Below are 23,343 nucleotides of genomic sequence, written 5' to 3'. Positions count from 1 at the left end.
TGAGGTACGTGCCCTTGGCCGGAATCAAACCCAGGACTATTTGGTCCGAGAGCCGACGCTCTAACCACTGAGCAAGCCGGCCAGAGCAACCCAGTGTATTTTTCATCTCAGATGTGTATTTTCATGTCTACCAGTTCAATGTGGGCCTTTTTATATCCTCATGTCTCTCCTTAACTTCTTAATCATGTGGAGTACAGTTATAACAACTGTTTTAATTTCCTCTTCTCTTAATTTGAACAACTGTGTCAGTTCTTGGTAAGTTTAATTTTGCTTCTCATTGTGAGTCCTATTTTCCTGTTTCTCTGATTAGATGCTGGACATTGTGAATTTGAGGTTGTTGGGTACTGGAGAGTTGTGGGGTTTTGTGTTTTGTTTTGTTTTTAATCCTCACCAGAGGATCTGTTCATTGAGGGGAGAGAGAAAGAAACATCAATGTGAAAGAGAAACATTAATGGTTGTCTCGCATATGCGCCCTGACCAGGAATCGAACCCACAACCATTTGGGTGGAAAAGGAAAATGCTCCAACCAACTGAGCCACCTACCTGAGGCAGTTGTGTTGTTATTGTTTTTTTGTTCTGTTTTGTTTTTTAGTAATTATCCTCGATCTTTGTTTTAGGATGTAGTTAAATTACTTAGAAACAGTTGGATTCTTTCAGGTCTTCAGAGATTGTTAGGCAAGACCCAAACAGTGTTTAGTCTGAAGGTAATTAATTCTCTACTGTTGGTTGGTGGGAAAAAACTAGTCCTGGCCAGGCGCTGTTCCCCCAAATCCTTAGGTGGTTCTTTCCTCGGCCTCAAGTCCTTTCCTCACACACATCCTACTTCCTCTGCCGACTTCCAGGGATCTGTGTGAGGCTGTCTCCTCCAGCACTCTGTGCCTTGAGCTCTTGCCACTGTGGTCGCCCCAGACTTTCTGTTCTATATGCTGAACCAAAGGAACCCTTGGGGTCCTCCTGGGCTCCCCCTCCAGGTGCCATAGCCCGGAAGTCCTCCAAGGCAGGCAGCCGGGCGGATCACTGGCCTTCCTTACCCGGCTCCCTGTATCTTGAAAACTGTCATTTCATATTTGCTCTCCTCTTTGATTGTTTCAGTGGCAAGTCCATGTCCTGTCGCTCCATCTTGGTTGGAAGTAGAAGACTCCTGTTTGCTCTTTCAGTGACATTTTATCTTTTTTTTTTTTCCACATAGATCCAATGCTTTTTCATTAAATTTGTCTAAATGTCATAGTATTTATTATTGTGACTGGACTATATCCTCCCATCTCCATTTCTAGGGGCTTATTTCTAGAGTGGAGAAAAACTATTGATTTTTGTATATATAACATTTAATTTACAGATACCCTGAAACTGAATCATGCGTTAGTCATAAATGTATTCGATGTCATAAAACAGGAAGATGAGAGGTAGGCACCTAGGGCCCGTGCAATGCCAGCAGGGGCCCAAGTCTGCTCCAATCTCCTCCACATGTTGCCTTTCATCTTCATGCTTGTTACTTCATAGCACAAACTGGCTGCTACAACTCCAGGCCTCATGTATGTGGTCTAAGCAGAAAGAAGGAAGGGAGAAACAGGGAATGGCAACTACCGTAGCAGGAAAACGAAAGATTTCTCAGAATAAATTAGATTGTGTCTTATTAGCCAGACTATAACATTTGACCACCTGTAACAGCAAGCTGGTGTTGGAAGGCAAGTGTTTAGCCGGGAATTTTACCACAAACTCACAAAAAAAATCAGGGTTCTGGTTGATAGTGAAGAAAGAATTGACACTGGACAGGTCTACAAGCTACTCTTGCATGCTGAGAATAAACCCTGCTGGCTGTTAGTGAATTATTCTTTTAAATGCATTGCCAGATTCAATTTGACAATTTTTTGAAGTTAATTTTTTTCAGGCTATTGCAATAGTCAGGATCAAAGAATTGAATTGAGGTATTAGATATGGAAAGAGACATATTCAACCTATTTTCAGAGGTAGTATCAAGGCCATGACCAGACCTGATTAATCGCACATAGAAGTGCTAGGAGAGGAAACAAAATGAGAACAGAAATAGAAAGTACTACGATTTTAAAAGGGACTAATCACCAGGTGCTATTAAATGTTAAATTACCTTTAAACACTAAAGCCAAAACATTTGTGAAATTTTCTCTAAGTTTCAGATTTCTACTAACTTAAAATATCCAAATTACATGTTTAACATTTTAGTCAACATGTAGGAAAAATTATATCAAGCTCTCTGGACTTTCATTAAAATTGCACTCTTGCTATGACAATAGTACTATAGGGTTTTTTAAGCATGTATCTTTTAGATACATACTGAAATATTTATGGATGAAATTATACGTCTAGTATTTGCTTCAAAAGAACATGGGAGGCATAGAGGGGAAAGTAGATAGAAATAAAGATGAAACAATATTGACCATGAGATGATTACTGAAGCTGGGTACTGGGTATATGTGGTTCATTGTATTATTGTCTCCTTTTGAGTATGTTTGGAATTTCCATAATAAAAAAGTTTAAGTTCATGGAACAGAAGCATGTATATGTGTATATATACAAATATTTTCTAAAATGATCAACAGAGGTTTTAGTAGGGATTTTATTCCACAGTATTTGCTTTGTAAAAAAGGGAACAAGTACATGGTCAATAGTCACAGGATATTTCTTCCTGAACTTGGTCATCAGCAGCCTGGGATGCAGCCTGCACCCGCCCTCCGGTAGCCACTGCCACACCGTCCTCACCACTGCCACACCGTCCTCACCACTGTCCTCAGCTTCAGAATCTACAACCCCATATGGTTTCTGAGTCCGGCTCTAGATTCTATCAAATTCCTAACATTATTCAAAGCGACAATGACTGAATTTGTTTCGTACTGGCAACCTTAAGCCCAAAATGCTTCAAAGATTAAACAATCACGCATTTAAAATACATACAAAAATAATATAATTAGAATTTATACAAAGAAGATTATTACAAAAAAAGTACACTACAAGAAATACATCTTATATCCAAGCACAAAAATTTGGAAATATTTGTTTAAGAAAAAACATTTATTTTTAAATGCTGAGTGGGAAGGCATAGACTGAGTTTTGCTAGCAGAAATTTTCACTCCATTCTCAAGCTTCTAAAAACAGTTCCTGAAGGAGATTAAACAGCTGTTCCTCTTTCCAAATTCTGTTTAATTTCAGCTGTATATTTCCCATAGAATCTTTCTGCCTTCTTGTTGAATTTGGCATTCCTTTCATTAATGTAGTCAATATCTGCATCGTCGTTATAAGGTCGTCTCCGGCTATATTTGTCTCGTTTTTCAATTCTGAGGGAAAGAAAAAATAATTTACAAAATTTTAAATTTGTTTTCTTTTTAAAATTTTATTTATTAATTTTAGAGAGAGAAAAATGAGAGAGAGAGACATCGATTTGTTGTTCCACTTATATATATATTCATCTATTCACTGATTTTTGCATGTGCCCTAACTGGGAATTGAACCCTCAACCTTAGCATATCAGGATGCTCCAACCATCTGAGCTACCTCGCCAGGGGTGGCCTTCTTTTTTGGTCTTATTAGAACATGGCCAAATACAGTGATACCTCGGTTCTCGAACGCCTCGGTTTTCGACCAAATCAGGATTCGAGAAACTTTTGTCTCGGAATCCGAACAAATATTTGGAACTCGAACTTCCGAGTTGAGCCGAATGGCGTTCATTCGGCCCAGCGCGCCTTGCTTGCGTTATCAGTGTGAGTGCAGAGAGAGAGTCACGCTTTGTGGAGTCACGCTTTCCTATTGGGTTTCATTGCTTCGGTTCTCGAACAATTCGGTTCTCGACCGTCCTCCTGGAACGAATTATGTTCGAGAACCGAGGTATCACTGTAGTTAATAAAATCAGTGCACTGAGTACACTTTGAAGAGTGGCGGGAGCAGTTTTCATAAAGATCAAGTTGAAACTGCTCATTAACAGCACAACCTTGGATGAAATCCCGTAATATACAAAAACTCATCATTAAAACAGCAAGGATAACATTGTTAGAAACTGGACACATAAAGTATTACTTAAAGGAAGATGATTACAATAATTATATTAGTAATAACCACAGCTAATATGGAGTGCACAGTATATGATAGACAAGCATTATTTTTGTTGTTGTTAATCCTCACCCGAGAATATTTCTCCATTGATTTTTTTTTTTAGATAGAGTGGGAGGAAGGGAGGAAGGGAGGAAGGGAGGGGGAGAGAGAAACATCAATGTGAGAGAGACACATCAATTGGTTGCATCCCACATGCCCCTGACTGGGGCCAGGGATCAAATCTGTAACCTACGTACATGCCTTTGACTAGGAATAGAACCCGAGACCCTTAGGTCCACAGGCTGATGCTCTAACCACTGAGCAACTAAGCCAGGGCTAGACACTATTCTTAATACTTCACGTGTATTAACTCCTAAAATACAAATTCATTTCGCTCTGCCTAATATTGATTCCTATCAGTATTAAGAAACACAAATGTACAGAAGATACATTTACTAGAACATTCCTACTTCTCCAAATCAAAGAGCAGAGTGACTGACTGTTAAAGTTCTTAAAGAAAAATTTTCTTTAGACCCTTCCCTGCCTCAAATATAACAATTCAATTTTATCATATTCTGCTTCTCCATTCCAAATCATATGGACTCAACTCACACTTGTCTGTCCCCAAAACCACTACAGATGCTAAATCAGAAATCAGCAAGTATATGTCTATACGATTCATTCTAAGTTCATTATGTCCATTTTGCCATTAAGCATTTAAAATGTCTGCTGTTCTCCTGGGTACTTACTGTTTTTCCAGATCTGTAACCATCCTATCGATTTCCTGTGTGGAAGGCACATGCGTTCCATGAAGCAGACTGTTGGATGTTGGGAAAAACTCTTCTCCACTGAAAAGACAACAAAATGGACTTATGGTAACACTACAAGTGAGCCACATTTTCATCCATTCACGGTGAGAGGTAAAATATATACATATATTTACTATGGGATTCTACCTTAAATTTTTTAAAAAATACAGAATTGGACGGAATCTAATAAATCACACTCTGACACCTTCATTCAATAGGTAAAAGAGTCAAGTACCAGAGGTCTAAGGACTTGCTTCCAAGTTCAGGTTATTTCTCTTTCCACTAAAGCAGGGTCAGCAAGCTTCACCATCTGTTTTTGCAAACAGTTTTACTGGGACTCAGTCACACACACACACACACACACACACCCTTTGTTTATATATCCTCTATGCTGCTTTCATATCACAACAGCAGAGCTGAGTAGTTATGACAGAGACCATATAGTCCACAAAGTCTAAAATGTTTACTAGCTGGTCCTTTACAAAAAAAAAAAAAGTTCACACTAAAGCGTTTGCCTCATAAAAGAATATCTTAGACTATGATAGCCTCATGCTAACCACTCAACATCCAATCGTAAAACACCCAGCTTGAGAATAACCAGGTGGTGAGCTTAACTGCTGTGGAGTAAGCGATAAATAGTGTTAAGACCAAGCCTGGCCGATGTGACTCAGTGGACTGAGCATGGTCCCACGGAATGAGAGGTCCTGGTTCCATACCAGGTCAGGGGCATATGCCTGGGTTGCGGGTTCCATCCCCTAGTAGGGGGTGAACAGGAGGCAGCCAATCGATGTTTCTCTCTCATGTCAATGTTTCTACCTCCCTTCCTCTCTAAAAAATCAACAATACATTATTATTTTTTAAAAATAGTGTTAAGCCCTGGCCAGTCTGGCTCAGCAGCTAGAGCATCAGCTGTAGGACCAAAGAGTCGTGGGTTCGATTCCAGCCAAGGGCACGTACCTCGGTTGTAGTTCGGGCTGGTCGGGGTCATGAGGGAGACAATCAATTGGTGTGTCTCTCACATCAATGTTTAAAAAAAAAAAAAAATAGCCCTGGCCAGTTTGGCTCAGCGGTTAGAGCATCGGCCTGCGGTCCGGAGAGACCCGGGTTCGGTTCCCGCTAAGGGCACGTACTTCGGTTGCAGTTTGTCCCCGGCCCTGGTTGGTCGTGCGGGTGGCAGCCACTCGATGTGTCCCTTTCACATCGATGTTTCTCTCTCTCTCTCCCTTCCCTTCTCTCCCTCCCACTCTATCTGTACAAAAAATGGAAAAATATCCTCGGGTGAGGATAAAAAAAAATAGTGTTAAGACCAGAAATCATTCTCAGACAGCTATCAGCTAACCCAGACCTAAGCATTATTGATGTGTGTATGTATGTGTGTGTATACACACACACACACAATATATCTACATTACCTCAGGATAAAAAAAAAGAAAAAAACATGCATTACTGTCAACTTACTGCTTTTCTCTCAATCTCTCATACGTTTCCATGTCAGGTTTGATCTGTTTCGTCAACCGATGATACTGGCGTAACTGGGCAGCAGCATAATCTAGAAAGAAAATGAGAATCAAAGATAATATACTTCCCTGTTTGGTCATTATGATTCAGAAAAAACATCAAAATTTTGATTAGTAATATATGCACAAGACACCAATCTAAACATAGCTTCTATCCTGAAGATGCTGATAATACAAGCCTTGATTAGTTTTACCATGAAGAATAAAAGAATCCAGCTGACTGAAGGACAGCCTTTACCGCTGCCCTAGGAGACATATTTGTATTTTCTTGGGTTTATGCCTCTTAGAGAATATCCCTGAAGGGGTGTATCCTTTTATAAACCAAAAACACTGAAGGCAGTGCTTACCTAATAAGCCCTTTCAATAAAGTAAAAACCAATTTTACCTGAAAATCCCAGGTCGGGGTTTTTCCTCTTCTTTTTCCTCTCCCATCTTTCTGCATCTTCAGCACTGATCTCCAGTAACTTCACTTTCTCATAGTCTTCCCCTCTTGCTGCACAGTCCTAAAAAAGAAAAAAGCTGAAACTTGCAATTATGATACAAGCAATTATTTGACCTACTTTAAATCAAGAAAGATTGAATGAAGTTATCTAGTAACACTTTTTTTTCTTTAATATGTTTTTATTGTTTTTTTTTTTTAATCCTCACCCGAGGACATTTTTCCATTTTTTTGTTCAGACAGAGTAGGAGGGAGAGAGAGGAAGAGAGAGAAAGAAACATTAACATGAAAGGGACACATCGAGTGGCTACCACCTGCACAACCAACCAGGGCTGGAGACAAACTGCAACCGAGGCACACGCCCTTAGAGGGAAACGAACCCGGTTCTTTCTGGACCGCAGGCCGACACTCTAACCACTGAGCCAAACCAGCCAGGGCTGATTTTTTTTTTTTGGTGCATGCCCCAAGGGGGAACCGAACCCGGAACTCTCTGGTCCACAGGCCGATGCTCCAACCACTGAGCCAAACCGGCCAGGGCTTTATTGATTTTTTTAGAGAGAGAGTAAGGAAGAAAGATAGAAACAGTGATGTGAAAGAGAAACATCAATCAACTGCCTCCTACATGCCCCCTGTTGGGGATTGAGTCCACAACCCAGGCATATGCCCTGACTGGGAATCGAACTGGGACCTCTCAGTCCATGGGACGATGCTCAATCTACTGAGCCACACTGGCCGGGCCCTAGCAATACTTTTAAAATAATGATTAATTGCCCTGGCCAGTTTGGTTCAGCAATAGAGCATCGGACCAATGAATCGTGGGTTTGATTCTGGCCGAGGGCACGTACCTCAGTTGCGGTTCGACCTTGGCCCTGGTCGGGGTCATGTGGGAGAAAACCAGTCAATGTGTCCCTCTCATGTCGATGTTTCTCTCTCCCTCTCACTCTATCTGAAGATAAAGAGAAAAATGTCCTCAAGTGAGGATTAAAAAATAAAATAATGATTAATATTAAAAGAAAGCCCTCACCAATGTTGCTCAACAGTTAGAGCGACAATCCAAAGGGTTGTAGGTTTGATTCCGGTCAAGGGCATGTACCTGAGTTGCAGGTTTGATCCTCGGCCCTGGTCGAGGTCATGCAGGAGGCAACCAATTGATGTGTCTCTCTCACATTGATGCTTCTCTTTCTCTCTCTCCCTCTCTGTCTCTCTCTCTCTCCCTCCTTCCCCCTCCCTTCCACTCTAAAAATCAATGGAAAAAAATATCCTTGGTTGAGGATTAACTATATATATAGAGAGAGAGAGAGAGAAAGAAAATTCAAGAATGTGCTATGATATATAAGAAATACGTACACCAATTTATTTATTTGTTTTTCAATCCTCACCTGAGGATATTTTTCCATTTATCTTCGGACAGAGTGGGAGGTGGGGGGGGGGAGACACATCGACTGGTTGCCTCCCACACAAGCCAGACCAGGGCCAGGGACTGAACCACAACCAAGGTACATGCCCTTGACCAGAAATCAAACCACGACTCTTTGTTCCTCGGGCTGACTCTCTAACTGCTGAGCCAAACTAGCCAGGGCTAAGCACACTAATTTAAAAATAATACTTATTTAACATCTGTCAGGTGTCAGAACCTGTTTTAATGTTTCAAAAGCACTGACTCATCTAACTCATAATTAATTCAATTATTATCACAGTCTCCATTTTAGAGATGAGAAAACAGAGGCACAGACAGGTTAGATAACTCACCCAAAGTGTTGCTTGCAACTAGTAAAAAGCAGAGCCAAGATCCAAACTCTGGCAGTCTGGCTCCAGCGCCAGTGTACAAAACCACCATGTTCTGTGTCAATACAACAGAAGAACTGAGTAACCCACTTATGAAGACAGCAGAGATGTTCCTAACCTTTTTCTTTTCTTCTTCCTGTAGTTCCCACTCCAAACGAGCTTTTCTGGCTTCCCAATTTGCAGGTAATTTAAGTCTTTTATCTTCTTCCACGACTTCCTGGTGATTTAACTTACGGGCTTCATTCTAAAATAATAACACAGAAAGTCTGTAGCTGAAACATGAAAATCAATCCAAACAGATCTTGCCTTCTTTGAGGTTCAGGTAAGACACATTAACAAGGGGATCTCATTTATCCTAAAATCAACAGAGAGCCATCAAAGGATTTTAATCAAGGGAACTGCCTACCTAGATCTGCATTTGTATGGAGTCCAGAAAAATGTGTTGGGCTGCACTGGTTTGCTGCTCCAGAGGCTCCCCTTTGCGGGCTCGATCCCCAGTAGGGGGCATGCAGGAGGCAGCCCAGGGATGTTTCTCTCTCACATGGATGTTTCTATTTCTCTCTCCCTTCCCCTCTCTCTAAAAAAAGTCAATAAAAACATTAAAAAATATATTTAAAAAAATACATCTGATTCTTGAACAACATCAGGGTTATCACACAGTCGAAAATGTATGTGTAACTAAAACTGTTTTCATTCTGCTTGGTTGGTTAACTCTAAGTATGAGAAGGGCCGACTGTAGAATCCAAAGTTTTATGTGGATTTTCGACCGAGGGGGCTAACCCAGGCGTTGTTCAAGGGACAAGTATATTTTCAAAAGTGATTACAATGTGATACCAGGCTTGAGAACCAGCTGTGCGGGATAGATCTTTCATCTAGTTGTGCAGGTCTGTTCAGCACGCTGATGCGATTTCTTCGTCCCCCCCACGTACACGCAGGGGCCTGACCACTGACAGGTCTTAGCTGGGTGTACTCACCCGCTTCAGATGCAGCTCCCGGAATTTGCGCAGTCTCTGCTCGCGCTTCTGGGCAGACAACTCCTCCGCCGCCGCGAGAGGCTGCTGCTCCTCCGTGCTGTCCACCAGCACCTGCGACAAGGGGGACCGGCTGTTGACAGGGCCGACTCAGCTTCTCCCGGGGCTGCCAAGGCCGATTCCCCGACGGTCCTGACAGGCCGCGTTGGGCCCGCACTGCCAACCCCGACCCCACATTGTCTATTCCTCCCTGGCCCGGCACCGAGGCATCCCCTCCACCTCTCGCCCCTGCCGCCCCCTGGAACCCTCACCTACGAACACCCCTGGGTATAGCCAGGGGCACTTTACCTTCTCAGTTAGAGCCGCAGCCGCCATCACAACCTTCCTCTCCCCACTTCCGGCAATAACACAGCACTTCCGTAGGCTTTCCGATAGATATTAATAATCTACGGTAAGCCCCGCCTTTTCCTGGAGCTTGCTACCAATCCCTGTTCCTTCTAGCAGTGAGTTGTTTTCGATTGGGCAGGATCTTGCGCAGCCGCAGAAGGCCGAGGGGAAGGGGACGGGGAGAAAGAAGGGCTGAAAGCGCTGGGAAGGGATGGCTGAGGAGGAATGGCAGACCCTGAGCCTAGTAGGAAGTCGCGTCAACTCCGCGCTGCTCCCTTGAGTGGACAGTGCTTAGAGTGCCACCTACTCTGAGGCAGCTCTCGCCTGACTAGCTTGTCTCACGTAGGCCCTTACTACTGTCTTAAGGCCCCATTTTAATTTGCTCAAGATACTTCTCTTTGTTCGTTTTCCGTTTCCCGCATCAGCGACGAGAACTGCAGGAGCGCAGACGCGTCCATCCTGTTGACTCGTCCGTGTCCGACAGGGAAGCTGCCAGAAGGAGTAACAATGCTTAAGTTAATAGAGTAAGGTGCTGAATGTATGAAAAGTATTTTTTTTCTGCACCAGTAACCACCAATTCGATCTATAAATGAAAAAGTAAGCCCCCAAATAAGATACCTAGGTATAAATTTTCTTTCTTTTAAATCCTCACCCGAGGATATATATATATATTTTTTTATTCTCACCCAGGACATTCTTTCATTTTCTGTTCAGACAAAGTGGGAGGGAGAGAAACATCGATATGAAAGGGACACATCGAGCGGCTGCCACCTGCACGACCAACCAGGGCCGGGGACAAACTGCAACCAAAGTACGTGCCCTTAGCGGGCACCAAACCCAGGTCTCTCTGGACCGCAGGCCGGCGCTCTAACCGCTGAGCCAAACCGGCCAGGGCGCGAGGCTATTTTTCCAATGATTCTTAGATAGAGCGGGAGGGAGGGAGAAAGATAGAAACATGGATGTGTCTCACATGGATTGGTTGCCTCCCCCACTACCGAACCCTGGACTGAACCTGCAACCAAGGTACATACTCTTGGTGGGGAATTGAACCCGCGACTCTTCAGTCTGCAGCCAACGCTCTCCCCTCTCTAACCACTGAGCATAACTGGCCAGGGCAAAGTTTAAATGGTAACATGAAGAAAGGCACAAAATAATTTGAAGTATAAAAAAATTAAGTTTGAATAGGTGAAGGATTTTCTGGTTGGAAGACAATATGAAAACAGAGTATCACAAAAAGAGTATGTAAGTGAGTCTAAGTGTAATGTTATTCCCATCAGAATCTCAGTGGGTTATTCTTTTTGTATGGGGAACTGGAAGATAATAGGGCAAAAATCTAAAAGTTTAACAACACACTGTATTGGTGTAACTGGTAGGACTGAACATCAGTGCAGCCCCTATGGCTCATCTAGGTGGTTCTTGCTGGGCAGTAGGCAGAAGCAGAGCTGCCCCACCTCCAGCCAGTCCTCCTTGCCTCAAGTGCAGGTGGAGAGCTCAGAGGAGAAACAGCCCCTGGAAGCAGCAATTCTGGGAACTGAAACCTGTCACCTGGCCAGGCCCCCTGCACCTTTGTCTGTCCGTATGTGATAGTCATTCAGTAGCATCTACAATCCTCTGGAGTACCTCTGAACAGTGAAACTCTTACTTTGAGACACCCTGTTTCAAACCAAACCTAAGAGACTTCTTTACATCACACAGCCATTGAGTAGTCAAGTCAGTATATCCCTCTGACCTTCTTATTCCCGAACAATTGCTCTTTCCATCCTTACCACGTTGTTCTCTGAGGCAGTAAAATAATACAGACATAATACAGTTGTATACTTCATCTCTCCTACAATAAAATCCAAAAGTCTGCTTTTGGATGGCCTGTCATACAGGAAGGCAAGAAACATCTATTTGGATTTATTTTCCTCACCCGAGGACATTTTTCGATATTTTGTTCAGATAGAGTGAGTGGGAGAGAGAGAGAGAGAAACATCGACGTGAAAGCGACACATCGAGTGGTTGCCACCCACACGACCCAACCAGGGTTGGGGACAAACTGCAACCAAGGTACGTGCCCTTAGCGGGAACCGAACCCGGGTCTCTCCGGACCGCAGGCCGACGCTCTAACCGCTGAGCCAAACCGGCCAGGGCTGGATTTATTTTCATATCTATGCTAACAAACTCGATTTGTCCTCGTGGTAGAATGAAGTTTGAAAATTAAATCAGCAGGAAGTGGTTGAATAAGATAAAAGACTTAAATTACCTGCAAACTGGGAAGCCAAAAAAGTTTTTTTGGAATGAGAATTGTGGGAAAAAGAAAAAGGAAAGGTAAATACAAGTCATACCATCCTCATAAGATATAGATTCAAATATTATATTGTGTTTTGTTGAGACAGTATGCAGCCTGGTAGTCAAGCATTCTGGCTCTGGTTTCCTCATCTGTACCTCAGAGAGCTGTGAGAATATGTAAAACATTTAGAACAGTGCCTGGCACATAGTTCAAGCCACACAAGCAATGGATATTAGAGTAAAAGGCTAAGCTAGCCCTGGCCTGTGTGGCCCAGTGGTTAGAGTGTCAGCCCATAGACTGAAGCGTTATGGGTTCAGTTTCTGGTTAAGATCATGTACCTGGGTTGCAGGTTCAGTTCCCGGGCCATTGGGGTGTGTGCATGAGGCAATCAATTGATGTGTCTCACTCACATCCATGTTTCTCTCTCCCTCCCTCCCTCCCTCCCTCCCATTCTATCTAAAGATAAATGGAAAAATATCCTCTGGTGAGGACTAAAAATAAATAAATAAATAAATAACAATGTAACCTCATTTTTTTTTCTTTATTGATTTTTAGAGAGAGAGGGAGAGGAAGGGAGAGATAGAAACATCCATGAGAGAGAACATCAGTTGGCTGCCTCCTGCATGCCTCCCACTGGGGATTGGGCCCACAACTTGGGCATGTGCTCTGACCAGGAATCTAACCAGTGACCTCTTGATGCATGGGTTGATGCTCAACCAATGAGCCACAATGGCTGGGCTAATTTTTTTTTTTCTAATTTTTTTTTTTAAAGGCTAAGCTACAGTAACAACAGCTCCAACAGTAAGAAATAAAAAATAGTCTATCATGTATCAGGTCTCAGGTGAACAGCCCAAGACAAAGGAGCAGCTCTGTTCCATTTAATTGTTCACTCCGTTGTTGCTCCACCAGTTCCTAGTGCATAGTAGGTGTCTGTGTGGGCAAAGCTAAGTGGTTGCAAGTTCCAGCCAGAAGGAAGAAGAATGGTGTAGAGAAGGCACAGCCATGGTTTTAGGTCTGGACTTGGAAGCAGCCCTCATCACTTCCGTATGTTGAGAACTCATGTCAACTAGCCTGATCCAACTGCAAGGGAGGTTGGGAAATGGGCAGTCATGAGCCCAGAAAGGAGTGGATATGTAATGTGTCCACCACGGCTATTTTTGGTGTCAGTGTTACAGGTATACTACCTCTTACAGATCATAGCAAATTCCACAATTTTGTTAGTCAAATTATAGTCTTGATGGAAGTCTTTAGCCCTTTCTTGATATCGAAGGAGTCATGGAATTACATAAGGTAATAGAGCTGATGGTTTTCCCCCCTCCTTTTAGGAATGGACAACAAGAAGGGAAATCTAGTCCTGGCCAGTTTTGCTCAGTGGTCAGAGCATCGGCCTGTGGACCGGAGAGTCCTGGGTTCAGTTCCCACTAAGGGCACATGCCTCGGTTGCAGTTTGTCCCCAGCCCCAACTGGGGACATGTGGGTGGCAACCACTTGATGTGTCTCTCTCACATCAATGTTTATCTCTCTCTTCCTCCCTCTCTCCCTCCCACTCTATCTGAAGATACATGCAATAATGTCCTAGGCTGAGGATAAAAATAAAAAAAAAATAAAAATATTTTTTTAAAAAAGGGAAGTCTATAAGAAAATGAAACTACTGGAAATCAGCGCAGATGTAGAAAGATGCGAGAGAAAAAAACTCCTGATCTGGGATTTTCAAATAGTTGGCTTTTACTTTACTGAATGGGCCCATTAATGACCCACTTAATAGCTGATCTAATAATGCCTGAACATTTAAAATAGTCTGTGGTTCTCATTTTATTTTTAATTATGCTGCTGCCCAGGTGTGCCACACCAGTTGACCAAGCAGATCAAACCTGACATGGAAGCATACGAGAGAAAAAAAGTTAAGTTGATTTGATTTAATAGCATACTCTGTTACTGAAAGGACTTAAATTTGAGTGATAATTCTGAAGTTTTGCTTCCTGGCCATCAATCCTACTCTACCACTTCCTGTGTCACACAATTTTTCTTCTAGTGCTTACCTAGGGTTATTGTAAAAATTAAATGAATTCATACAATGCACTTAATGTTTGGCAGATAGTAGGCAGTGTTATTATCATGATTATAAGTTACTATTACTGTGTCCCTTACCTATGAAGGCTATTTACTTTCGTCACGTGCAATAAGCAATGCTAAAATGTACTTTCTTTCCTTAATTATGTTTAAGGTAGGTAATGTGTTTAAATTAAGATCATAAATATTTTAGTACCAATAGTAGAGTGGAAAGAGCTATAGATTGTGCAGAGCATAGTGTGTTCTCATTCAAGCTCTCTCACTGTGTGAACTTTGTTGGATGAGGTCAGTAGCCGATCCTCAGCTAGCTCATATGTGCATTGGAGTAGATGATTTTTTTTTTAATCTTTTTTCGCCCTGGTCAGTTTGACTCAGCTGTTGGAGCGACAACCTGTGGACCAGGGCTCAATTCTGGTCAAAGGCACATAACCTAGGTCTAGGTCGGTCGTGGTTCAGGTTCTGGCCCTGGTCAGGGAAGGGCTTATGCCGGAGGCAACCAGTAGATGTTTCTCTCACATTGATGTCTGTCCCCCAGAACTCTTTCTGAAGATAAACTTAAAAATATCCTTGGGTGAGGATTTAAAAATGTTTTTTTCAAGTTTGAATTCTATTTCTTTAAAATCAGATATGATGCCAATGTTTTTTGTTTTTTTTTTATCCTCACCGGAGGACATTTTTCCATTTTTTGTTCAGGTAGAGTGGGAGGGAGAGAGAGGAACAGAGAGGGAGAGAGAGAGAAACATCGACGTGAAAGGGACACATCGAGTGGCTGCCACCCGCACAACCGACCAGGGCCGGGGACAAACTGCAACCGAGGTACGTGCCCTTAGCGGGAACCGAACCAGGGTCTCTCAGGACCGCAGGCCGACGCTCTAACCGCTGAGCCAAACCGGCCAGGGCTGTTTTCTATTTTTTACTTTACATTGTCCAACTCTAAAGTATAGGATCTTTACTCATCACCTGCTCTTAGTGGAGAGGTCGGCCCAACAATTAACAGTCTCCTTCTTGGAATCTGTGTGCCTCACACAGAGGAAAATGATAGGATGTTCAGACTTAGTAAGTACCACAAATGCAACAAGTTTTCATACTGATTTCATGTCGAGTGACAAAATTAACTTTATGATCTTGAAGTATAGCAACTGGATAGAAGTTGAGAAACATTTGAAATATTAGTTTCAAGAATGGTCCCATTCACTGTCACTTTTATATTTGTGCTCCTAAAGGAGTAAGAAAGTTTACATGGTTAGGTTCATCTTTATTCTGAGAGACCTGAGAATACTAATTTTGGTAGACTGGCCTAGTTACAACAAAGTTGGAGAAAACAAGGATTGGTTGGTTTTGATTTCTAACTGAAAATGTGGTTAACCTGAACACGCTGTATTAGTTGGTATTTCTGCCTTTGTATAAAGTTGCGTAACTCAAGGATTTCCTTGTTAAGATTTGAACTTTTTTCACTGGAATGCACCCACTCTGATTATGACCTGTGTTCAAATATAAGCCACTTGACAGCTAAATGACATCATCCAAACCCCTTAAGGTCTGGCTAGTTGCTATGTATGTGCTACTTGAGATTTCACTTCTACTGTGATCTGAGTCACCCTCACTATAGCTTTGAAGGAGACTGCAGCCTATTAATATACTTGAGACGTCCCTATTTAATTTCTCTTAGCCTACTGGCCTATTTTCTCTTTACCTCACAGTATCCTGAAAATAATAGTTATACTCATTTTTTTCTCCATAACTGCCCCATCCTTGTCTTGTTAGTTCGGCCTGGCCAGTACTATGTTTAATCTCTCCTATGCTTTGTAACACAGAAGAGATAACAGTGTATACCCCCAGACTTGCTGCCATTACTTAAGTGGAATACAATCGCTTAGGTGTGATACCCTGTTACTATATAATCTGTGAACAATCCAGTCACGAGATGCTTAAACCACATGAATGTGTTGAGGAATGCGCGTCATTGTGCAAATGGAGGTAATTTACACAAACCTAGATTGTACAGCCCACAACTAGGCTATACAGTATAGCCAAGTGTTCCTGGGCTAGAAATCTGTATACCGTGCTACTGTACAAAACACGATGTTAAATCAAGCACAAGAGAAAATGATGCAATTGAAATGTAAGCATGATGTAACATGGCATTGTGTAATACGCATAATAAAATGAGACTAAAATAGTAAAAACAATTTATTAACAAAAATACATACACAACAGTTTAATTACTGTTTCTTATAAATTTCATTTCTATATAACCAATTGATATTACACAAAATATTTACAAGTATATATACAAAACTCACACCTGTACATACTCTCTGGTCCATCTGTGCTAGATCTCTTATCTGCAAGAGAAATCTACAATGTTAACAATTACCACTAAATTGCTCACAGGAATGAAATAATGCTACAGGAAACACCAACTTGCAATAAAGTGCATTTCAGGCAACCTTAGCCATCAGTTTCCTTTTTTTAAACAGGTTTCCACAATACATATGGACTTTTTTTCTGATTTATTTTTGGGGATCCTGAAGAGGTCTCTTCAGCAGTAGCTTTAGCTGATTTTTGAAGCACTGGCTTTGCTTCAGAACTCTGTAAGAAAACAAATTTTTAAGTCAGCTTCCCAGACACATACATCATACATTTAATACCTTAAAATATTGCTTTTTACAATGCATTAAAGAATTCCATTTCAGATTGGAACTTAGGAAACGCCAGCCAAATGCCAAGTGTGGACCTCATCTTTAACCTGACTCAAACTGTTAGGGCCAAGAAAGTGCCAGGTAAAATCAGACACACACAGGGCATGTTATAATAGTTAAATATTAAAAAGAATAACAAGCCCTGGAGGGTGTGGCTCAGTTGGCTGTCAGTTTCCATCCTTGTGCAAGAGGCAGCCCATTGATAGCTCTCCCCCCCTAAAAAAAAAAAAAAAAGAAAGAAAAAGTCCATTATATAAAAGTGGCACAAAAATATGTAAGAGTAATTCTATAAAATGGCTTAGTAGGCCAACTGTGATGGCAAAGACAGAACAATGAGCCTTCCAACAAAAATAAAAGCCCACATAACGGATATATTTTCCAAGTCCAATTTTTTAGTCAGTGCTTATACTTACATTTAAGCTAATGCTTTTTTGCTGGGAAGACTTTTCATTGGCATTTTTAGTTCCATCTTCTGTTAGCTTTTCGGACAGCTAGACAGGAAGAGAAAAAAAAATTTTTTTTTTAAAAACCTATCTTTGGTTTGCAGTACCGTATACAAAGCAGCCCAACTGTACATAAAATTATCTGCAGAGATACAACAAATCAAGTTGGATCTAACCATACAGTTAACAGTCTAAACAACTCTGTATGCAACAAATGGGCCTGACAAAGACACACTCCCCCATAACGCTGTATTGTATTCCCAAATACAAATTCAAGTAACTTTGAAAGTCAAGTCATACCAGAAAATACCTAGTTTCAAAGAACTAAGGCAGTGATTTTCAAATGGTGTGTTGTAAGAATTTTTAAAAGATGCAATACCTGACTATTTAAGCCAGGGGCACTGACCTCTTTTCCCTTAGATTGTCAAATTAAAAAATGGCTATAACCAACAATGGCCATCTGGTATGAATGAATTAAAATTATACCTTTTTTTGGTCAGATCAGCAAAAAAATATATTTTCAAGGGTGCTGCACAATTTTAGTTATTAGTTTATGTATGCCATGAGATAAAAATAGGTTGAAAATCGCTGAACTAAGGCATTAGCCCAGTCGGGCATCTAATCACCTGAAAAAGCAATTCAACTAAGATTTAATTGTCTATTACTAATATGTAAGCATACCCATATCTGGGTCTGAATGATAGCTTCATCTAGGTAAAATCTTTTCTGTTTAAACTATCAATTCCTAAGTACCTTAAACCTTTAAAGCTATGGATTTTATGCTTTGAGTTTCAATATAATTAACTTATAAAAAGCACAGTGCAATTTGCCAATGCACAACCTGCACGTTTCCAGGGAATTACAAACTTATCTGCAAGTGAAGCAGGCCTCTTCTTCTGTAATCTCTCAAAAACATCTGGAATATATTGCATATATTATGAAATGGACACCTCTATCACAGATGCCCCAACATTACAAAGTACGCTTTAGTTTAAAAACTGTCTTCAGTATCTTACCCAAATAGTACCTATACCAAATTCTAGCATGCACATGGAACTACCAACAACTAAGCTTTCAGTGTATGAACATAAACTTCATATTAGTTAAACCTCTGATGCTTATGCCCATGTATCAATTACCAACAGATTTTCTTCAGCAATGCCTGGAGACCACATTCATGATTTCTATAAGACAGAAATAAAGCAGATAAACTATACTGTATGTTGAATACAGAATTTCTGGGAACATAGTGCTGCAAATGAAAATTACAGATACTCTGTTAAAAGACTAGTTAGAAAAATTTGGAAATCGCCTAAGTACCAGCTACAATCATGAAAGCAATTAATTCTGTGTCAACTGAAAATTCTCCCATTTTTATGGGCGAGACTATGTCTAGTACTGTCTGATCTGCTCTTTTGATTTTAACAAATCGTATTTAGCTAGCCTTTCCAAGAAGTGGAATCAAATAAAAATGCTATAGATCTTTCTGGGAGTAGCTTTCTGAAGACTTTGTCTGGAAAAACCTAGAATGCTTACCTCAAACTTTGCACCATTCTTTAGTACAGCCGTTTCACCGTTTCTTTCTTTAGATACAGGAACAATTCTGAGACTGGGGGGCAATTCAAAGTTGGTTGTTCCTAAGGCTTTTGCTGCATTAGCTTTTGCTATTTCTAACAGCTCCATTCGATCTAAAAAAGAAACACAAAGCACTCTTTAATCTTACAGCATTCCACAAGAGGTCTCAAAAATCACAAAATAAGCTTGCATTTTATTTAGAATAGCCAAACAAAAATGTTTAATATTTCATTTTCATGTGTAAAATATATCCTTATTCATGGAAAATTTCTCTACCTTATTTGCTAAGAAAAATAAGAATCCCTAAATAATCTCAACAGTTTTCCTTACCAAGGCCCGAATTTTTCATTGTTTTTGCTTTCTCTTCAAATATATTCTGAAAACCAATTGTTTTTGTAAAAAAATTTTTTAATACAGCATAACTGTCACAACTAAGGAACCAACATTGATAAATTAATCAATTTTAAGACTTCAAGTTTATTCTGGGTTTGTTTTTTTATGTAACTCCCATGATCCTATCCTGGAATTCATTTGTCTTAAAATACTAGAACAGCCCAGCCAGTGTGGCTCAAAGGTTTGAGTGTTGACCAAGAGGTTGCCTTCCGGGTTAGGGCCATGCCCAGGTTGTAGGCCAAACCTCCACGGCCAATATATGTTCTCTCTCATCATGTTTCCATCTCTCTCCCCCCCTCTCCCTTCCTCTTTCTAAAATAAGTAATAAAAAAATTTAAATGCTGGAACAAAATCCAATTTTCCCCCAATAAAGCAGCATTAAATTTTGAAAAAGTAATGTTTGGATCCTTTTCTTCCCATTCAACAATGAACTTAAACAGGGTGGGTACACAACTAAATCACTAACGTTTACAAGGCTCCACTAAGAAGTGCCCGCCACCAGGAGCAAAGATTATTCCACTTACAGCTTAATCCCAAGGGGAAACAAATAGTGTCACTGAAAAACTGGGTGTCAACTGTAGTGTATTTTTATTTTATTTTATTTTAATCCTCACCGGAGGACATTTTTCCATTTTTTGTTCAGATAGAGTGGGAGGGAGAGGAAGAGAGAGAGAGAAACATCGACATGAAAGGGACACATCGAGTGGCTGCCACCCACGCAACCAACCAGGGCCGGGGACAAACTGCAACCGAGGTACATGCCCTTAACGGGAACCGAACCGGGTCTCTCCGGACCGCAGGCCGACGCTCTAAACCGCTGAGCCAAACCGGCCAGGGCAACTGTAGTGTATTTTTAAAAATACGCTTTTATTGACTATTTAGAGAGAGAGGAAGGCAGAGAGAAACACTGATATGAGCAAGATACATCCGTCGGCTGCTTCCTGCACGCCCCCTACTGAGGATCGAGCCTGAAACCCAGGCCATGTGCCCCAACCAGGAGCTCTCAGTCCACGGGGCCACACCGGCTGGGCTGTAGTGTAGTTTTACCTGTAAGCCTGCTAATGTCCTCCTTCCCCCTTCCTCCCAACAAAGCTATTAAGATTTCACAAACCAAAAAAGTAAAACTATCAGGAACTACTTAACAACGTGTAAAAAGGTACCAAGGGAAAAGTTAACTGTACACCTCTCGACTCACCTTTTTCACTTAAGCGAAAGGGCGTTGGACTCCGCGACCTCGACCTGGATTTTCCCCGCCAACTCCTGTGCTCCTGCGGGTACACCGTGCGACCAAAGCCGTAGTAGCGCCGTACCCGCGTGACCGCATTGGCCCTCCGATGGTATGACCGTCCCCGAGAGCGGGACCGGCTGCGGGATCGGTCCGGCGAGGGAGACCGGTAGTACCTCCGGGAGGAGCAGTAGTGCCTCTCCCGGTGCCGGCGGCGGCTGCGGGACCGCGACAGGCTCCGCGAGTAAGACCGCGAGTAGCGCCTGTACCTCCTCTGGTGGCGCCGTCGTGATCGAGACCGGGACCGGCGCCGGGGCCGGCTCCCACTCCTGGACGACCACCGACTGGCCTCGCTGGAACGGGACCGCGAGCTTCTGGAAGAGCGGCTCCGGGTCTCCGAGGACAGCCGGCTGGACCGGCCCGAGGCCAACGGGGACTCCTGCGGCGAGCCCGGCCACATGTCGTTCACGTAGTTTGACATCTGGGCCTGCGGTAGGAAGCTTCTGAATCTAAGAGAATCCTTCCCGAAAACTCGGTTCCTAAAAGCAAACGGGGGGGGAGGGGAGGCGTGAAGTCCCGGAAGTAAGGCAGGCGGGCCTGTGGGGGAGGTGCCTCGAGGAAGTCTACGAGGCCGGCCAGCTCCGGGAGCGGCGCCAGACGCCGGCCTTCCCGCCCAGACAGCGCCTCCTCCCTTTGTGCGCCACGGGGCCCCGCACTTTCCCTCCACCCACGCTGAGGCTCCCGCGGGTCCGACCCCGCCGCCAGAAAACCTACCACCGGCCGCCGATGGCTTAAGACGAAGAGAAAGGGCCAGCGGACGCCTTCCCTGGACTGCTGCGGACGAAGAGGGGACTGCCACGGCCGCTCTACAGCGAACTCCTAACCTTCACCTCCGACGTCCGGACGGGAACTAAGCTGGGCGTCGGCTGACGCATCGAAAGTACTGGAAGCTGACGTACGGAACATGCGCAGAGACTTTGGCGCGATGGGCGTGGCCTCCTCCTCGCCCAACCACCGCCCTTCCTTCCCTGTCCCCCGCTCTCTCCCCGTCCCCGCCTCGCGCCGAGGCCTCTAGAATGCGCATGCGCCACTGGGCCGGGTCGGTGCTGCTGCTTCCGGGCAGCGGAGGTCCGCGGCTGTTTTGGTTTTTTGGTTGGAACTTTGAGAGCGGCCCTGCGCGGTGCAGCACCGTCCTTCGGCACTCTGTCCGGCTGAGGCTGACTTGCTCGTTGCCTCCACTCTCTGGGAAGCTGCAGGCTGCCCCCTGGATTCCTCCTCCTAGCCTGTGTTAGGCCGGCGACGGGGGGGGGGGGGGCTCCAGACTGCCGGACAGCGCCCTTCCCGGGGACTCGCAGGGTCCCTGAAAAGTTAATATTAACATGTTTTGGCTAGTAAATGTGAGAAGGGTTGAGACGGATTGCAAAGACACCCATAGTTGACCTTTAATCAAGAGGGTTAGAATGAGATCTAATGTCATTCCAAGGACAGTGTGCTTGGTGTTGGACAATAAACAACCGTGACTATTTTGTTTCCAAGGATTTATAAATAGGTTACGTTCCAAACATGTTTGTCCTTAATAAAGCATGACAATTGTTTTTGAAATAGCTTTTCATTGAATGAACTAACCACATCTGTAGGGAGAGTCATATGAGCTTTGCAAGTCAAGGGTGGCATTTTTACAAAAGCCACCTTCTTTGAAGGAAGGTACCTCACTTTTCTCTTGTTCACCTTCACCCCACATCCCCAAACTTATCACAGACTCTGAACCCACCCATGTGATCACCCTTACTTGGCACTGTCCACAGTATCACATCCACATCTCTGAGGAAACTAACTGATGGACATAGTTAAGTGAAGTAATGTTTTTTAGAAACATTTTCTAAGTGCTATCACAAGTAAACTGATGAGAAGACAGTGCTCATCTATCAGGAATTTTTCATGAAGCTGTGAGAGTAGACAAGGTTTCAAGTGTAAATGTGTGTGAGGGGAAATAATGTGGAACTATGTGTATAAGACAATGGGATCTTGAGCTCTTGATTATAAATAAGAAAAGGGTGGCTCTTGACAGTTTGGCTCAGCAGTTAGAGTGTCAGCCCGGGGCCCAGAAAGTACGAGTTCTGTTCCCACTAAGGGCATGTACCTCAGTTGAATTTTATCCCTGGCCCCAGTTGGGGTCTGTCTGCCTCACATCCATGTTTCTCTCTCTCTCTCTTCCTCCCTCTCTCCCTCCCACTCTATCTGAAAATTTTTAAAAATGCAAAAATGTCCTTGGGTGAGGATAAAAAAGAAAGAGAAGGAAGGAAGGGAGGGAGGGAGGAAATTTACAGATATTCAATAGTAGAGTAGGTAAAGCCAAGAAGCAAACCATCGATTTGGAATATAAGGAAGCAAAAAACACCCAATCAGAACAGCAAAAAGAAAAAGAATCCAAAAAAATGAGGATAGTGTAAGGAACCCCTGGGACAACTTCAAGCATACCAACATTCACATCATGGGGGTGCCAGAAGGAGAAGAGAGAGAACAAGAAATTGAAAACCTATTTGAAACAATAGTGACAGAAAACTTCCCTAACTTGGTGAAAGAAACAGACATACAAGTCCAGAAAGCACAGAGTCCCAAACAAGATGAACCGAAAGAGGTCCACACCTAGACACATCATCATCAAAATGCAAAAGGTTCAAGACAAAGAGAAATTC

General features: G+C 42.7%; 2 protein-coding genes across 4 annotated transcripts; both read right to left on the bottom strand.

The window, feature by feature from the left end:
- Nucleotides 1–2,490: 2,490 nt before the first annotated feature.
- On the bottom strand, nucleotides 2,491–9,979 carry SYF2 (SYF2 pre-mRNA splicing factor). Its single transcript, XM_036256175.1, has 7 exons — nucleotides 9,929–9,979; nucleotides 9,584–9,694; nucleotides 8,728–8,853; nucleotides 6,771–6,888; nucleotides 6,327–6,417; nucleotides 4,809–4,907; nucleotides 2,491–3,308 (listed from the first exon to the last, which is right to left on the bottom strand). Exons 1-7 carry the CDS (start codon nucleotides 9,953–9,955, stop codon nucleotides 3,143–3,145), a joined length of 738 nt encoding a protein of 245 aa, XP_036112068.1. The 5' UTR covers nucleotides 9,956–9,979; the 3' UTR covers nucleotides 2,491–3,142.
- Nucleotides 9,980–16,486: 6,507 nt separating this feature from the next.
- Nucleotides 16,487–21,591, bottom strand: RSRP1 (arginine and serine rich protein 1). Of its 3 annotated transcripts, XM_036256926.1 has the most exons (5): nucleotides 21,422–21,591; nucleotides 20,618–21,186; nucleotides 18,991–19,142; nucleotides 17,425–17,502; nucleotides 16,487–16,901 (listed from the first exon to the last, which is right to left on the bottom strand). In XM_036256926.1, exons 2-5 carry the CDS (start codon nucleotides 21,126–21,128, stop codon nucleotides 16,782–16,784), a joined length of 861 nt encoding a protein of 286 aa, XP_036112819.1. In that variant the 5' UTR covers nucleotides 21,129–21,186; nucleotides 21,422–21,591; the 3' UTR covers nucleotides 16,487–16,781. The 3 variants fall into 3 exon arrangements, 2 of the variants coding, with proteins under 2 accessions (XP_036112819.1, XP_036112820.1); XR_004958959.1 differs by lacking the exon at nucleotides 16,487–16,901 and having other exon boundaries at nucleotides 18,594–19,142; XM_036256927.1 differs by lacking the exons at nucleotides 16,487–16,901; nucleotides 17,425–17,502 and adding an exon at nucleotides 17,878–18,370.
- Between the last annotated feature and the right edge of the window lie 1,752 nt (nucleotides 21,592–23,343).

Source organism: Molossus molossus, unplaced genomic scaffold, assembly GCF_014108415.1.
Source record: "Molossus molossus isolate mMolMol1 unplaced genomic scaffold, mMolMol1.p scaffold_m16_p_12, whole genome shotgun sequence".
Taxonomy (NCBI): Eukaryota; Metazoa; Chordata; class Mammalia; order Chiroptera; family Molossidae; genus Molossus; species Molossus molossus.
Note: the sequence above shows the minus strand (reverse complement) of the source record. Positions and strands in the feature narration are given on the sequence as shown.